This window comes from Leptinotarsa decemlineata, unplaced genomic scaffold (genome assembly GCF_025532065.1).
Source record: "Leptinotarsa decemlineata unplaced genomic scaffold, Ldec_3_MD MMD2_P_RNA_scaffold_9, whole genome shotgun sequence".
NCBI lineage: Eukaryota > Metazoa > Arthropoda > Insecta > Coleoptera > Chrysomelidae > Leptinotarsa > Leptinotarsa decemlineata.
The window spans coordinates 405,560-425,014 of NW_027412536.1; the positions used below are offsets into that span (position 1 = coordinate 405,560).

At 34.2% G+C, this 19,455-nt stretch overlaps 3 protein-coding genes across 8 annotated transcripts in view; 2 read left to right on the forward strand and 1 right to left on the reverse strand.

The window, feature by feature from the left end:
* Positions 1-19,455, reverse strand: part of Rbp6 (RNA-binding protein 6) — a 1,483,108-nt gene that overhangs the window by 405,427 nt on the left and 1,058,226 nt on the right. The window lies entirely within an intron of this gene.
* LOC141480435 (uncharacterized) lies at positions 922-1,558 on the forward strand. Its single transcript, XM_074170383.1, has 2 exons — positions 922-1,040; positions 1,162-1,558. Exon 2 carries the CDS (start codon positions 1,201-1,203, stop codon positions 1,525-1,527), a length of 327 nt encoding a protein of 108 aa, XP_074026484.1. The 5' UTR covers positions 922-1,040; positions 1,162-1,200; the 3' UTR covers positions 1,528-1,558.
* Positions 1,537-19,455, forward strand: part of LOC141480586 (uncharacterized) — a 34,963-nt gene continuing 17,044 nt past the window's right edge. The window contains exon 1 of the mRNA XM_074170770.1: positions 1,537-1,672. Coding sequence (XP_074026871.1) covers positions 1,537-1,672 — 136 coding nt within the window. The remainder of the gene's footprint in view (positions 1,673-19,455) is intronic.

A 19,455-nucleotide genomic window follows, 5' to 3' on the forward strand; every position in this document is an offset into this window, starting at 1 on the left:
CAGAGGCCGTCAGTCACAACCAGTGCTTGCAATTTCCTACATCAGAGGATTGTCGGAAAGGATAAGTAGAATTGGGTCCAACTACAACATCAGAACCTGCTTCAGATCTGGAAACACCATCGATAGCAGCCTCACGAAAACCAACCCATCAAACGCAGACTGCAATTCCAAGAATTGCATTAATTGCAAATAAAATTGAAAATTAAAATGAGTAGCTGAAAATAACAAATAAATTAAGTGTCATATCTATTTATTCATTATTTACTAATTACTTTATAACTTCAGCTGGTAATAACTTCTAAATACAAAAATGTAAATATGAAAATATTAAAAATTAAGTTAAACAAAGGAAATTCAAATAAAAGAACAATATATATAGGCAGATTTATTAAATGAGAAACAGAGAAGTGATCAAAGAAACAACAAAACCAACTATATTGTATTACTTTACTTACAATGAAAGTCAATTTGTTATCAATAATTGTGAATGATTGTCAATAGTGAGGAGCTAGGGTATCTACGGTACCCTCACCTTACGGTGAGGAGCTAGGGTACCGTAAGGTCATCTCTGTGAGTATGCGCAATAGGTCACATGCATATTTTTTCCTTATTGTTCAAATCGATTATATAATGCATACAAATACTGGAAACATGAGATATATGCCAAAAACATGAATAATTAGTCAGAAAAAAAATTATAAAATTGTATACCAAACATTGACAATTCAAACCGTCGACCATTTGGCGGAAATATGTGACGTCAAAGTACATGTCAACAAAGCGATCCAAAGCACAGAGAAGTAAACATAGTTGATTCTATATTGTATTACTTGATAACTTCAATAAATTGAAGATGGAAAGTACTGCATAGTTCCAAAGTGCAACAATACAATGAAAACTGCTCCTCAAAATTATTTTTTCTTGTGCTGAGGAATGCAAACATTCGATTAAAGTGGTGTAAAGCTATAAAAAGGGACGAATTTAAGAACCCGAAACTGTCTGCAACGAGCTGCTTATACTGTTGTGAAGATCACTTTGATGTAAGTATTTTTATATTAACATAGGTATATTTATATTTAGTGTCATAGTCTGAAACACTAATAAACATATTTACTACTCGAATATAAAACCTTTCTGACTGATGTTATTCTTCATTTTCAGGTAGAAAAGGATACAGACAACTTCATTCAGTACCAAATAATGAATAAACAACAAGGGGTACCTGTTACATTACGTCTACGTAAAGGTATTGTGCCCCACAAATTTCAGTGTCAGAAAGTAAATAGGCCAAAACCTGTGAGAGAGGCTGCTCTCAAAAGACAAAGACTTAGGTTGCTTCAAGAGACTCTATCAGAAGCTGCTCCCAGAGGAGTTATGGAAGAAACTAATTTATGTGTAGGCCCTGTGGATACAGCAGATAAAACAATCACCAGAGAAATAAATTATTGTGAAGCTGGTCCTAGTTCATCTTCACACGACGTTTTCTCAACAGAAAATAAAAGCCTTGCTTGTGACAAAGCCGTTTAAGGTAACACAATGAAGCCAACGACAATAAAATATAGAACCAAAGGTATCACTGTTGGTCCTAAGACAAAAAATGGAGCATTATCACCGTTTCTAGTACCAGTTAAAAACACATCAACTTCACCTATTAAAACCGCCCAGATTGCCGGTAGGAAGTTATTCCCAGATACAAAACCAACATACGATTTATCTATTACATCGCAATCTTCATCAATCTCTAGTGAATATGAACAATAAACTACTTCTTCCGAAGCGAGTTGGTCTCAAGATAACAAGGACAGACAATTCCAAAATGTATTGCGTAATGCAACATTGACCGCTGTGAAAAAAGAGCCTAAAATTATATTAGGACTGCCTAAAGACAGTTACCATTTGATGAAACTATCAAGTGATAATATCCCAGTTCCCACTATTGACATTTTAATAACCTTGAGGAAAATAAAGTTAAATGAATCATTTGACATATTAGCTATACAATTTGGCTATACACAGAGCACTGTAAGTAGAATATTTTCGAAAAAAGTAATTGTTCTATCAGAAAAAATGAGGGAGTTAATTGTGTGGCCTAAACCATCTGACATTGTTAAAAATTTACCTATCGCTTTTAGAGCGATGAAGTTGTTTCAATTATAGATTGCTTAAAAATAGAAATTGAAAAACCGTCCAATGCAATCCACCAGTCTCTGTCATGGTCACAATAAAAGAAATGTAATACTCTGAAATACCTTATTTCTTGTACTCCAGATGGGTTAGTCAATTTTATTTCAGAAGGATATGGTGGAAGGGCTTCTGACATCATTATAGTAGAAAATTGCGGATATCTATAATAATTACCTCTAAACACAGCTATTATGGCAGACAGAGGCTTCAAAGACTTGTCTCATTTGATAGAAAATAAAAAATGTACCCTTATTCGGCCTCCTTCAGTGTTCAAGTCTATAGCAAGTACAAAACATGAGGTGAAGCAGTCTAAAAGAATAGCAGCATTAAGAATTCATGTAGAGCGTGAAATAAACAGGTTGAGAGAATTCCATATGTTGTTGCCTCATACATGTGTACATCACAGCTTAGTTCCGATAGTAGATAAAGTAATAGTAATAGCATGTGGCATAATCAATATGCAAAACGTTTTAATAAACAAATAAATGAAATTTTTAAATGTTTCTTTTATTCATATTGGTGTGGCACACTCAGAAGGTACCTTGTTTTCAATGTACAAACTCCAAATAGAATGAATATAGGTTACACGTAACTTGGCTAACTGACAACTAAAATTTCAACTTGCTCCTCATTCTATGATTTATTTGATATTTTTATATATAATAGGAAAAATAGCATTACTCCAGAAGAGCATGATTTTTTTCAAAATATTTGCACAATAGTTCTCATCATAATTCACAATATAAATGTCTACTTCCTTTGATATTTCAAAATCATGATGTGCAACACAAAAAAGCCCTTTTTTTATTTGAAAAATACATCTGCATTTGGACCTGAACCTTAAGACACTTGCCCTAAGGCTCTTCAGTACCAAATTGGATAACATTATAGAAAATACACACACTTCATTCATGAATACGATTTTTTAATGTCACGGAATAAGCTTGATCTGCTTATGTCATCGATGACATCGTAGTAACATTCATTCTCCTATTTGATTTAATCCCAGCCAAGAGGAATCTTATTTGAATTGAAGGGGTTATATTTTTTAGGAGTGATTAATTTTTGGGAAAGAAAGTTTTTGGCTTTCTACTACTCCATCTTGATACAAAACATCGGTGTATACCAGAGGATGGCAGTGTTCTATGTAAGTGCAATTTGTTACCATTCATTTGAAGTAGAACTCATGTGAATGATATCTGATTTTTATTCCACAACGAATGTTTGAAATACAAATTGAGTAGAGAAAAGTATCATCTGTATAATTCAGTGTTCATATAGAAGTATTTGTTTCGAAAGAGTTTTTTCTTTCGTATAATTCAATGTTTATATGAAAGAAGCTGTTTCAGGAGGACTTTCTTTCAGTTTGTGTTTGAAAGTTACTTCTTTGCATGATCTACACATCCATGTATAGAGTTACTTCCTTCCTTTCTTTGGAAGACTCCCTCATCCTTCTTTTTTTGTATCAAGATGGAGTAGTAGAAAGCCAAAAACTTTCTTTCTCAAAAATTAATCACTCCTAAAAAATATAACTCCTTCAATTCAAATAAGATTCCTCTTGGCTGGGATTAAATCAAATAGGTGAATGAATGTCATTACGATGTCATCGATGACATAAGCAGATCAAGCTTATTCCGTGACATTAAAAAATCGTAATTCATGAATGAAGTGTGTGTATTTTCTATAATGTTATCCAATTTGGTACTGAAGAGCCTTAGGGCAAGTGTCTTAAAGCGAAACATCGGTGTATACCAGAGGATGTCAGTGTTCTATGTAAGTGCAATTTGTTACCATCCATTTAAAGTAGAACTCATGTGAATGATATCTGATTTTTATTCCACAACGAATGTTTGAAATACAAACTGAGTAGAGAAAAGTATCTTCTGTATAATTCAGTGTTCATATAAAAGTATTTGTTTTGAAAGAGTTTTTTCTTTCGTATAATTCAATGTTTATATGAAAGTAGCTGTTTCAGGAGGACTTTCTTTCAATTTGTGTTTGAAAGTTACTTCTTTGCATGATCTACACATCCATGTATAGAGTTACTTCCTTCCTTTCTTTGGAAGACTCCCTCATCCTTTTTTTTTCTATCAAGATGGAGTAGTAGAAAGTCAAAAATTTTCTTTCCCAAAAAGACTTCTTCCAGTAACAGTCGATACTAGTAGAGGGAGGGTCTTTGCTACGCCTGTGCAGCCAAGCTATAAAACTATTGCATGCTTACATCCACCTGAAAATAAAAAATATACATAATAATTATATTTTCCGGATAAAACATGATCACATTTTGAAATCAGACTCTTATTTTTATGAAACGAAGTGTGTAAGTTGCAACTTGTGTTAATACTCATTCGTGCCCTCTAAATAATACTTTACCAATCAATTATATGTACCTAAATGTGCTGCGCAATCTTCACATTCTGCAGAGACAATTCTCTGTTTAGCTTCATCACATACTGCTGTTACAGAGTAACACTTCTGTTTCACATTATGTTCGGGAGTAATACGAGCTTTCACTACACATTTGTTTGCTTCCCTATTTACTTGAACATATCCAATAGCTGAATCGCCATAAGAATATCTTTCGGACCTAAAAACACAAATATTATCAGGTTAGAATAAGAAGTGATTGTAAACATTTTCTTAAACAAATTTTTCACTACATTATTTTAGGTTATGTACACTTTCTCAACGTTAGTAAGCAAATAACTAGAAAACTGAACGAAAAGCTGAAATTAAAGACACTTATACACAATAATTATTCAAGTACGTACCTTCCTTACAGCTTTGGCGCCTCTAATCTCAGCTGAAGTGGAATCGGGATGATTTGCGAAAATCTTGTCATCATGAAGACATCTATTCTCGGCAAATTGTGCCATGACAAATCCGGCTTCAGTCATTGTATTTATTTTCTGGGACGTTCACAGAAATGATAAAATGATAATAGCCAAATAACTGCTTGCAAAACTCTAATTAGACGGACAAACAATAATAGAATAGTACAGAACAGCATGTGAATAAATGTTGTTGGCATGGACTTTGACGTCATCCTAAGATCTTACCAATCCCGTTGCGTTTTACCTAATTTGAATCTGTCTTGTAATTTTTACGTTTTCAATTATGAACTATTTAAAATTTATAAAGTATATAGTCATGTGAACCCATTTACATTGATCTGGTATCAAAATAGATAAAGAAATGAATTAAAATTAGCTATTTTATATTACATGCATATGACCTATTGACGGATACCTTTTGCTCCGACATCGTCACAGTGGACACAAGCCATTTTTTCATTAGTGCCATCATTCACATGATGTCAAATGTCATTGCATCCAAATTTGGGATCGATGTGTTTTCAAACCATTCCTCAAAAATATTAGCTTCCATATTCTTATGATAGTCAACATTGCAGTCCTCAATTGTTTTCTATATCATTTACTTCCTTCGCAATGCACAATGATTAGTCGCGATCCTTTGTTTGCAGGCTTGTTTGGCTTACACATTCTCGAACCATCAGTCCACCCTTTCGCAACTGTGTCGTTAGTGTCGTACCAAGTTTCGTCCCAATATAAAATTTGCCGTTGTTCTTGTCTATATTTAGTTATTCGTTCTAAGTATTTGTTACGCAATTCTACTATTCATCTGCTTTCCATAACTGCTTGACGTTTGCTAATTATTTTGAATCTAAATCCTAGTTTTTTTATCCAATTCTGAAGAATTTTATCACAGCAGCTCACGTTATGGCCGGAAGTGTTCAATTTATTCCTTATGATTTCAATGTAGGAATCTCATTGATTTTGTAACAGTCGTATATTGTTTTTTCAATTTCATTAGATGAAGATCTAAAGGTTTTGGTAATCCTGTATCACATCGCGACTTACGTCCATAAGGTTTGTTTTTGACTATTTCACGTTCAGTTGAGAAAGGAATTTTGTTCAAATCTGATGTTGCTTGTAATAGTTTGTTTCCCTCCAAACCAAACTTGAGATGTAGATTCTTATATACATTGAAACATACTCTCTGTGTTTCAATATTCAGATGCATCCGAATCTTTTTCCCTGGTATCTCTTTTTCGCATTGTTCACCATCGCAGTTGAGATCACAACACTGGAAAAAGTCTGCGTTGTTATCACACTCGTTATTACTATTAGTACTTGTCCAAAGACGCCACATTTCAAATAGATAACACACATTTTAAGTAAATATAACTGCACCAATATCGAATTTCAACACTCAAATCGCGATCAGTTCCTGAACTGAATACGACGGCGATAACCAAAGGCCGCATTCTATGATTTCTATTCGTCACCGTAACATGACTTCAAATTTAATTTTATGACTCTTTAGACAATCACAAAACTCGGTTAGTAAAATTTATCCAATGCGAAACGCCAAGTGTACAGTCCACACATAGAAATACTGCCGGTTAATTTCTATGTATTGGTTTTTATGTCCTTTGAGGGTGCCGACAACTTGTACAATATCGGTTACTTCGACTATACATATAACTACATTTACATCACAGACTGAGATTGCACATAATATAAAGATTTCCACATTCACGTTCTGAACTTTAACTAAAAATGTCGAATGTCATGTCACAAACATCAAATAAGATTTCACACGCACAGAGCAAATAAATATCATTAATATTAAAAATTCCTCTGTTTCTTTCATCATTTGTATATTTTAATTTATAACTATTTATATTATTTTCACTTACAATTTCATATGGTCCTTCGAATATAGGAGGTAATTTTGCACATTTATTCTTTTTAATATCAGTTACTCTATTGGCTCTCATTAATACTAATTGACCTTTCGAAAATAATATATTTTTATGTCTTTTCTTGTTATTTATTCTTTTTAAATATCTCCTACTGCTTTCATTTTGTTTTATTCGTACTTCTGTTAGAATGTCATTGAATGTTTTATTTTGTTCTTTCAGCTATTTCCTGGGAGGATGTTGTCCCATCATTAGAAAATATGGACTAATTTCTGTGACCGGGTGTGGCAATTGATTGAGATACTTCTCCACATCTGGTAAATTATCATCCTAATTTTGATGATCTTCTCTTGATAATATTCAGAGAAATTTAATTACCTCCTGAATGTATCTCTCAGATGGATTTGATTCCGTATGTCTGATACTGGTGGATATCAATTTTATTGTATTTTTATGGGACAAATTTTTAAATTCATCATTTTGAAAGTATGTAGCATTATTATCCAAACCACAGAAAGGTTTGTGGTTCACCTACCTCATTGAAATATTGTTAAAGACAATTAGTTATTACTTGTACAAGGATATAATTTTATGAATTTTGTGAAGATGTCTACAATTACAAGAATATGTTTGTTTCTATTTGCGGTTGTTATAAGTTCACTAATAAATACTATTTCCTGGATTGTTTGTACTAACAAAATTTTTACTTTTATATATTTGGCAAATATTACAATTATTAGTCAAATCTTTGGTAATTTGGATATATTTTCTGCAGAATAATTTTCTCTAAACATCATCCATACTTTTCTCACTCCAGGATGACCATTATGTTCATACTTTAATATATCATAAGCTAATTCTTTACTAATTACATATAGTTCCTGATCCTTAATTATCTTTGCCCAAATTCCTTGACTTTCCTACATTTCATAATATCTTTTGCTTCTAATTTATTTTGATCTTTTACTATTTTGTTGGACGAAAAAATTCCTTGTTGATCTATTAATATGTTTACCCCAAATTGTAATGTTCTTTTTTTTTAATTTGCCATCTGATCTTGTTAATGCATCCGCAACAATATTTTTTTTTCTTTTATATGTCTGATTTAAAAATCATATTCTTGCAAAAGTAATGCAACCTCGATGCTATTTTTCAACAGTTTATTATTCATCACATTTAGTAATAACATGTGATCTGTCTCAATAATGAATTTTGATCCCAGTGAATAAAATCTTATTTTGGTAATGCAATATGACTTGCAATAATACTCCAGCAAGTTTGAACATTGATACATCTGTCCTTGAAATGAATGGTAAATTATAATTTGGATGATAGATTTTTAAATTATTAGCAAATTCTAATTTGATGGTGTTAAAAGCATGTTTTTGTTCTTGTCCACATTTCCATTTGTTGCTTTTCTTTAACAATTCTACTAAATTCAAAGTGTCGTCAACATACCTTCATAGTATGAAACCATGGGAATACTGAACAAGACGCCTTCCTGAAACACATCAACAGCGTGAGACCTTCCATCATTTTTACAATTGAGAAGGAAATCCACAACGAATTGCCATTCTTAGACGTTTTGGTGAAGAGGACCGACACTAAGTGGGAAACATCTACAGTGTGACCCATTTAAGATGGAAGCACCCTTATAAAACTTACTTTTTTTAACCGATTGGAATGATTTTTTTTTTGTTAGGTAGATATTCAAAAAGTCTATTAGGACACCAAATATCATGAATAAATCTCAATTTCCAGGGCCAACTAATCTTATTTTTCAAGGTCAAAAATCTAAAAAAGTTACTAGCGATTTTTTTAGAAAAACTCTGACTACACCACTGGATTTGTGACATTTTCAAATGGGTAACATGTAAATTACGTTGAAATGCGTCAATCAATAAAAAAGTTATAAAGGAATAAAATTTGAAAAATATGTTGTTCAATGGAATTTTAGCAACGTTCTTACTACACCACTGGATTAGGGGCAATATTCAACAAAATATTATTTATTCAAATAAAATTCATGAAACGTTTATGGGAGAATCAATTTCCTTTCATAATGTATGTCGAACCATATCAATCAATCAGTTTATCACAACAAACTTTAGTGTCAATAATTTCAAATGAATCTACAAAAAACTAACTGTAAGTACATTTTTCTAATTGCTACAAACTAGCGGAAAACAATCTTTTATTCACAATCAATGTAAAAATAGAAACCAAGAAGATACCGAATTGAAAAATGAATGAGTGCAATTCATATTCTGGTGGCCTCCACCAAACTTCCATCCAATTCAATGCATTTATCATATCGCTTACGAATATTTTTGTGGAGTAATTGCATCGCAAGCTTGCTGAATTCTGGTGCACAGTTCCACTCGATTCCTTGGTCGTGATTTGTAAACCTTTTGTGTAACATAACCCCAAAGGAAAAAATCGAGTGAAGGAAGGTCAGGCGATCTTGGTGGCCATCCAATTAATGTACTCCCCCTTCCTATCCAACGATTAGGGTAATTTTGATTCAGCCAACTCTTCACAATTCCCGCATTATGTATGGAACAACCATCTAACTGAAAATATAAATTTCTTGTTTCTGCAAGGGGAAGTTCATCTATTGCGTCCGAAAATTCATTCCTTAAAAATTGTAGGAAAATTGCGCCATTCATGTTGCCGTCGAAAAAGAATGGTCCAATTATCCTTTCATTCAGTATTCCACACCAAACGTTCACTTTTTCTGAATACTGCCTTTTACAGTTTATCACTCAGTTAGGATTTTCAGTGGCCCAATAGCGAATATTTTGTGATGAAACCACTCCATTTGTTGTGAAACTAGCTTCATCACTAAATAAAACTTTCTTTAAAAATTGCCTGTCATTAAGATATTCGCCCTGGGCCCATAAGCAGAATTCCAATCGTTTTTCTTGATCACCTAGTTCCAGAGTATGTAAAAACTTTGGTTTAAATGGCCTCAATTTATTTTTCTTCAGACATCGCCTAACATTCTTCCTAGGTAAGTTTAAATCTAAGCTGGCATCCCTCAAACTACTATTTGGATTATTTCTGAAGTAATCTAATATAGTCTGGTTATTTTCGTTCCTTCTTCGTATATTGTTCTTTAAAATATATGTGGTTACTGCCCCAGTTCGATTGAAAACTTGGTTTATTTTATGTACCGTGCTGTTACTTATGGCTGGACGATTTGGGTGTCTTTCATTGAATATTCTAGTTACTTCTCTTTCACTCCGGTAATCATCACCGGAAAGACGTATAATTTCGATTTTTTCTTGAATTGACAATTGAGCCATTATCTGTTTTTATTTTGAAACACAAATTATTCAGTTCACTAATGGTGCGTAACAAAATGACAATTCATGCGCAAATAAATAGATGAGAAACTGTAAGTCACAGCTAACTGGTTTATTTCATTAATGCATTCTGAATAACAGGCAGTTAAAATTGCAAATCTCATTTTTTGCTATTCAACAAAAGGAAGAAATCACAGCTGATGTTACCTACTGGAATGATAATAATTATTATCCATTGCATATATTTTTCGTTATAATTTCTATTGGGAGTACATTAGACTTGTCTTATATTGTTGAAATTGTTTTCATGAAGATTAACCAGGAGTTCTCTCCTGATTGTACTTGTTTATGTATCCACTCCACTTCGAGAAATACCTATAGACTATTTTTACCATCATGATTTTCAGATGTTATAATTGTACGACATTGCAATAATCACCCCAATAATTTTTTCAATAATCAACAGTGGTGTAGTAAGAACGTTGTTAAAATTTCATTTTACAACATATTTTTCAAATTTCATTCCCTAATAACTTTTTTATTACTGAACAGATTTCGATGAAACTGTGACCAGTGATATTTCAAGACATCCTGAATCCAGTGGTGTATTCAGAATTTTTATAAAATTCCTGAACATGAATTGGTGGGTTGATTAAACGGCATATTTTTCAAATTTCATTCCTTTATAACTTTTTTATTGATTGACGCATTTCAACGTAATTTACATGTTACCCATTTGAAAATGTCACAAATCCAGTGGTGTAGTCAGAGTTTTTCTGAAAAAATCGCTAGTAATTTTTTTAGATTTTTGACCTTGAATAATAAGATTAGTTGGCCCTGGAAATTGAGATTTATTCATGATATTTGGTGTCCTAATAGACTTTTTGAATATCTACCTAACAAAAAAAAACATTTCAGTCGGTTGAAAAATGTAAGTTTTATAAGGGTGCTTCCATCTTAAATGGGTCACACTGTATATACCGAAAACCCACTCACCCAAGTCACACTTGGGTGTCACACCAATAGGTGGTTCCACTTATGTTTCGCTTGCATTTACGCAGCTTTTTTTATCAAGTACTTTCTTGGTTTTTCCTCATTTTGTCTTCAATCTAGGACCGCCTGCCCGGTACTGATGATGCCCAATAGGCTGAAACAGCTGTATACCGGTGGCTCTTAAATTGAAATCAATATGGGAATGATCAAAGAGTACTTATCCATTTATTTTTTTTATTTTCATGGAATTATTTTCCAGCAGCTTCCAGCAGCTTGTATATATATGTATGTATATATATATATATATATATATATATATATATATATATATATATATATATATATATATATACCTCAGGAAGATAGCGAGAACGACCTTTAACAAGGCAAAACGTACAAGACTCGAAGAGGACTGGGTTATATATCAAGCCAACCTCAGAGAGTTCAAAAAAGTCTGCAGACGAAAACAAAGAGAAGCCTGGAGAGCCTATTGTGAGGCAGTCGAAGACTTTCCACTAGCTTCTAGGCTACAGAAGGCACTCTCAAATGACCACCATAAGACTATCGGCATCCTGACGAGGGAAAATGGCGACAAAGCCGCCAACCTCCGGGAGAGTGCTGAGATTCTTATGGAAACTCACTTCCCAGGTTCTGTCTTTCCTGGAACGGCGAACTGGACGGATGTACCAATAACACCCTCACAATATGACTGGCAATATGCTAGTACAGTAATTGATGAGGACAAAATAAGATGGGCTATATCGAGCTTTTCCCCCTTCAAGTCACCAGGGCCTGACGGTATAAGACCAGCCCTACTTCAGTGGGGACTGGACACTCTTATGCCACACCTGGTTGGAATATTCAGAGCCTCTCTAGCTCTGAGGTATATTCCCAGTAAGTGGAGAGAAGTAAGAGTAGTATTTATACCCAAACCAGGTAGGATGGACTACACCCTACCAAAAGCATTCCGACCAATTAGTCTCACATCGTTTTTCTTAAAAACCATGGAGAGACTATGTGAGCGGTATATAAGAGATGAAGTACTTGTTAACAACCCACTTCATCCAAATCAGCATGCATATACCCCGGGAAGGTCTACTGATTCGGCCCTTCACCATGTGGTTGGCAGAATCGAGAGATCATTGGATAACAAAGAATCCACCCTAGGTATATTCATAGATATTGAGGGAGCGTTTGATAAAACAACCTTTCCAACAATTACCCAGCAACTACACTCCAGGAATGTACCCCTGGTAGTAGGAGAATGGATACTCCAGATGCTCTCTAGCAGAGCAATAAGTATTAATGTAGAAGACATCACAGTAAAAGGACTGGTCATGAGGGGATGTCCACAGGGAGGGGTCTTATCACCCCTTCTCTGGAACATAGTTCTGGATACCCTAATTAATCACCTTAACAAAAATGGATTCTACACAATTGCATACGCAGATGACATAGTTATCTTGCAGACCGGCAAATTTGTAAACACACTGTGCGATAGAGCGCAGGATGGGCTCAAATTGATAGAAACATGGTGTAAGGAACACTCATTGTCGATCAATCCCAAGAAGACTGAGATGGTCCTTTTCACCAGGAAAAGAAGTTTAACGAGCTTAAAACCTCCTGAAATCTTCAAAAGCCAACTAAACTTCTCTGAAGAGGTGAAATACCTTGGTATTATCCTCGACAAGAAGCTAACATGGAACTCTCATCTACAGAGTAGAGCAAAAAGAGCATACGTGGCTTATGAGCAATGTCGGAGGACAGTGGGACGCGCATGGGGTCTTTCACCCCGTGTAGTCGCCTGGATCTACACTGCAATAATAAGACCTATGTTAACGTATGGAGCCATTGCATGGGGACCTAAAGTTCTACAAGCAACGGCCATCCAAAAATTATACCAAATACAGCGACTGGCTTGTTTAAACATCACAGGAGCCATGAGAACAACACCAACCGCGGCAATGGAATTAATCACGGGTCTGACCCCTCTGGACCTGTACGTTAAGGAGGTTGCGTTAATGGCCATGGTACGATTGCACACGGCTGGTGTAAACCTAGAAGTAGGAATGGGTCGATTGAGGTTGGGCCTGTGGCAGAAAGCGCTTACTGCGCAACCTCTGCTGCAGGCAACAAGTGATGCAATTGAACCCAGGTTTGTGTTTAATAAACCCTACAAAATACAAATCAAGCAGAACACAGAGTCAGATGTTACAAATGCAATACGGATTTATACAGATGGCTCAAAAACCAAAGAAGGCTCAGGATGTGGAGTGTACTCCAGATCACTAAGCCTAAGGATTAAGTGGGGAATGGGAAGAAATACCAGCGTGGTCCAAACAGAACTGGCTGGTATCTCAATCGCCACAAAAGAAATAACCAAGAAAAGAATTTCTGGCAAAAACATTACAATCTGCACTGATAGCAGACAAGCACTATTAGCCTTGAACAGACACCGTGTTACTTCAGGGCTAGCACTAGAGTGCCACGAAGATTTAGCCAAAGCCTCGATAGATAATAACATTATCCTGAGGTGGGTTAAAGGGCACAACAGGAGTAAAGGTAATCGCATTGCCGACTCTTTAGCCAAGGAAGCGGCTGGACTAAGAATTTTAGGACCAAGTGGCACCCACGGCCTGATGACTTCGACAATTGCGGAACTAGTCAAAAGTTACACCCATGCTCAATCTCTAAAGAGATGGGATGAAATCAAAGGATGTAATCTTGCCAGGATCACCTTGGGCGACCCTGGGAAGCTGGCGCCGAAGAAATATCTGGCGATGACCAGGAAAAATCTACGCCTTACAGTAGGATTTCTGACTGGCCACTGTCAGCTAAGGAAACACCTACATAATATGGGGCTAGTGGACACACCTCTATGCAGGATGTGTGAACAGGAAGATGAGACTGTCAGGCATGTCCTGTGCGAGTGCCCGGAGTTATCGTCAATAAGAGAGTGTGTGTTCGGCGAGTCTTGGCCTACACCTGCCGATATAAAGGAGATGTCTCCCAGCGACCTGTCCACCTTCCTGGAAAGGACAGGATGGACGACGACCTAGGAGGACAACTCCTCGGGAGGATGTACAATGGGTCACATGTGGCCTAAGTGCGTGGGCTTACACTCACCCTCCCTACTCTACAGATACAGATATATATATATATATATATATGTATATGTATATATATATATATATATATATATATATATATATATATATATATATTATATATATATATAGTATATATATATATATATATATATATATACATATATATATATATATATATATATATATATATATATATATATATATATATATATATACATATATATATATATATATATATATATATATATATATATATATATACATCGCCATCATCTCAGATGGCATTATCAAGACGAGTTACTGCTTCGCTTCGAGAGGTGTAACTAATGTCAGGTTCTTCTTGTGGTGTTTTTATATGGTTTCGGTTGCGTAAGTTGTATGGATTTGTTACCTGTTTTTCTACCTGAGGGTTGTTAATGGCTTCTGGCGGTTCTCCTACCTGCGATGGTTCATTATCAATTTGTGGTTGTCTTTGGTGGTTGTTTTTAATTATTGTTTTCCAAATCCTTGCCTTGCTTTTCGATTTCGATAGCTTCCCTGATTTGTCGTATTCTTGGGTTTTGCTCTGTTTTGTGGACTCAAAATTAATCTTGTGACCTGTTTGTAGATGGTGTTGAAAGAGGGCAGAGGAGGTTTGTTTTGTTCTTATCGAGTTTTTGTGCTTCTGGGTTCTGGCAGATATACGTCTGTTGGTCTGACCGATATATTGTTGTCCACAGTCCTCGCATGTGATGCTATATACTCCTTGGTTTTCTAGGGAAATTCTCTCTTTCGGTCTGGGCAGCCAACTGGATATCGTTTTGTGTGGTTTGTAGGTTGTCCGAATGTGTTTACGTCTTAGTATTCTCCCGATTTTGTCGGTCACACCTTTGATATAAGGTAGTGTCACAGATTGTCTGTCGTGTGGAGAGTCTTCTGTCGATCTAGTGGATGTTTTGTTGGTTCTTCTTTGTCTGTCGATGGCCTTTTGAATGATCTTTGGTCCGTAGCCATTTTGTCGCAGAGCCTTTGTTGTCTCCCCTAATTCTGTTGCCCTGTTTGTTGGTTCTGTTAGGCGGAAACTGCGGGATATTAACGTGTTGGCTACGGATTGTAGCTGGGTAGGGTGGTGGTGTGATGCTGCTTCTAGGTAGCGGTTGGTGTGTGTGGGTTTTCGGTAAACTGTATAACCCAAGTTGCCAGTTGGTTTTCGTGTTATGAGTAGGTCTAGGAAAGGTAGCTGCCTGTTCTCCTCTCTTTCGGTAGTGAACTGGATGCGGGGATGGATGTTGTTCAGGTAGGTCACAAACCGGTCTAGTTTTTGTTTTCCGTCGGGCCGGATGATGAATATGTCGTCTACATATCTTTTCCTATATATATATATATAATATATAATATATATATATATATATATATATATATATATATATATATATATATATATATATATATATATATATATATATATATATATATGTATGTATGTCAAACCCACAAAAAAAATCGTATATATGTTAACTTTTACGTCAATTTATTTCTTCAATTTATTGTTTTTCACTCATTTTTACTGTAAGTATGATTTGTAATGTTATTCAAAGGCGAAAATATTCAAAAATCATCAAATTATAGGCCCTGAAGAAGCTTCCCATTAGAAGCGAAAGCTTGGCAAAGTGAAGCAGAGTTTCATTTTTGAATTTTTGACTGAGAGACCCTGGTAATCCATTTTACCATACATTTCTCCAGTCGCTAAGATTATCTACTTTATATATGTATGTATATATATATATATATATATATATATATATATATATATATATATATATATATATATATATATATGTATATATATATATATATATATATATATATATATATATATATATATATATATATATATATATATATATATATATATATATACAAAGAGAGATTTTATCGAGTGGGTATGATATAAAAATCAAAAATGAAACAATTAGTGGAAACAACACTCCAAAAGTGCGGCAAACCGCGGACACGTGTTTCTGGCTATTGGCCTCATCAGCGCGGTGCAGCCATGTGTAAAGATTGGCAATACTTGTTTGCCGAAAGCAGGAAACAACACATATGCACGGAGTCAACACCAGGAGCCAACCGCACATTTGTGGTTCCAGTTAGAAGACCTAGAATTCCCAGGCTACATCTAACATAACCACGTAGGCAGATATAGCTACCTTCGTGACATACGTGTTCAGGATATAAATACAAAGAGATATTTTATCGAGTGGGTATGATATAAAAATCAAAAATGAAACAATTAGTGGAAACAACACTCCACTCGCTCATTGTGATTTTGGATTTCCCATTGAAATAACATTGGAAATTTTTTTTATTGCTTGGATTTTTGATGCACTCGAACGAATTAATGTCTTATAAAAATCTTCAACAATATACAAAAAAAGTCTGAGATGATTTTTTGCTGAGTTGACTCGTTTAAAAGTTATTCGAGGGCAGAATCCAACATTGTGAAAATTGTTTTTGTCGATAAATCAATATTTGTCACTTTCCAGTCATTCACTGTTTATTCACAAACAGAAAACTGTCATTCTATGATAAAGGTTAGAAATCAAACATTATCATAGAGTGGTAATCTGTACTCATTTTAGATTAAGTTATGTTTCGCAGATTCTAGGTAGTGATAAGGTGATTAATATCAATGCTGTTTTTTTTTAAATTTTACATTATATTTATTTAGCATTTTGAAATTTTATTTGGCACAATAAATTTTGATAAACATCAAAGACCTTTCCAAGAACTCTACCTGTGGAGAGAGAGGGCACTGCATGCTGTATAAATTCGACTGAGCTGAGCTAGACAAGGTAGGAAGTTTCCTTTAGGATAGGTTAGGTTAGGTTAGGTTAGGTTAGGTTAGGTTAGGTTAGGTTAGGTTAGGTTAGGTTAGGTTAGGTTAGGTTTAGGTGATACCCTAGGATAGGGTATCACCTAAAGTACAGGTTGTCAAAATTTTAGTAAACATATAATAATAATAAAAAATATAACAAGTAAATTCAGAACCCATTTATTAATATAAAAAATTAATTAAAACAATTCACTTCAAAATAAATCACAAATCATTATTATACCAGGATATATTATATAACAACATATATATATATATATATATATATATATATATATATATATATATATATATATGTATATATATTAATATATATATATATATATATATATATATATATTAATATATATATATATACATATATATATATATATATATATATATATATATATATATATATATATATATATATATATATATATATATACATATATATATATATATATGTATATATATTAATATATATATATATATATATATATATATGTATATATATTAATATATATATATATATATATATATATATATATATATATATATATATATATATATATATATAAAAATAAATAGATAAGTACTCTTTGATCATTCCCATATTGATTTCAATTTAAGAGCCACCGGTATACAGCTGTTTCAGCCTATTGGGCATCGTCAGTACCGGGCAGGCGGTCCTCGATTGAAGACAAAATGAGAAAAAACCAAGAAAGTACTTGTCTTCAATCGAGGACCGCCTGCCCGGTACTGACGATGCCCAATAGGCTGAAACAGCTGTATACCGGTGGCTCTTAAATTGAAATCAATATGGGAATGATCAAAGAGTACTTATCTATTTATTGAATTATTTTCCAGCAGCTTGACTGCATTAACCTTTCTAGATTTATATATATATATATATATAGAAAAAGCGAAGGGTCGTCTTGACTGACTAGTTAAGGAGAAATACGGAATATTGTTGGGGATGCAGTCAAAATACTGGGCTGTTGTTTAAAGAATACTCTTTGTTATATAGTCGAGCTTTCGAAAATATTTATTCCCTTTATCAAGACGTCTACAAGAAATTGAAAACATTGCATTTTTTTTGAGTAGTTAGTCCTTCTCAAAAAGTTATTGCAATCCAAGATGCTGATATGAGGACTATGAGCGATGATTACGTTGATTCAAAATCGATCGGTAAACGGCCTTGATAATTATATTACCGACATTAAATAATTTAGGTTCGGTTTTCTGGATTCAGGTTTGTGTTCATGTATTTCAATGGCATTGAGGTTTTCATCTGATATTCAGTCATGTAATAAAAAATACACTGTCCGGATGTATGATTATGATATTGCTCGAACATTTTTGAAAATTGGGAAACCGTATTTTACGTGAAAAAATGGTCGTATTTCATCCGAATGAAGCCATCAGTCAACAGTTCTCAACTCTATTCATAATTCAGCATTAGTAAATCTATGTTTTTGAGTGGGGATAATGCATTATCAAATTCCATACTGACCGAATATTTTCCATCTGTTTATGATGCGAATAGATTACCAATCACCAAACATAAAAATATGGTACGACCGTTTACTACCTGTCACCTATCACACGTTATCTGTCTGATAATGTATGATGTTTCTCTTTCCTTTACAATAAGTGAACTCACCTAGCTTTAGTGGACATCAATAGGAGCCCTCCGCACTTCGCAGTCACCAACGTTTTCGCGGAGACAACTCTAGCCTCCTGTGTGCCGTTTGGGTCCGAAATATGATACGAAATGGTTTCGTGAGCGATTTCAATTTGAATAAAAACTGGGAGAATTAATGGACAGAGCACTCAAATGCAAACCGCAGACACGTTTCATTAGTCTCATCAGTACGGTGTAACTAACTGCAAGGATGGGAAATTGGTTACAGAAAACAATACATAAGTGCGGAGACTGTGAATTGTATTTTTATTTGTTTACTTATGACTTTGTTTAATTCAAATCAAAATCACGCTCGAAACCATCTTATATTATATTTTCGACCGGACGGTACGATACCCTATCTATAAAAACATCTTTTTGACTATTCGAATCCTATTCTTTGGCTCAGTATTCTCAAATCAGGAATGATCATAATTTTTGAATACCTACTGCCGAAAAAAGTAGTTCATAGGGATTGAATCTAGTAATTTTGCTGGACATTGAATAGGTCTGCCAGTCCTCCGATTAGGAAATATTTGGTTACATTATGTACAAATTTTGTGATCTAGTGCACCAAGAAACAATACTGTTGA

Excerpts from the sequence above, each read along its gene's own strand:
- LOC141480435 (XM_074170383.1), top strand. The coding sequence starts at position 1,201 with ATGAATAAACAACAAGGGGTACCTGTTACATTACGTCTACGTAAAGGT.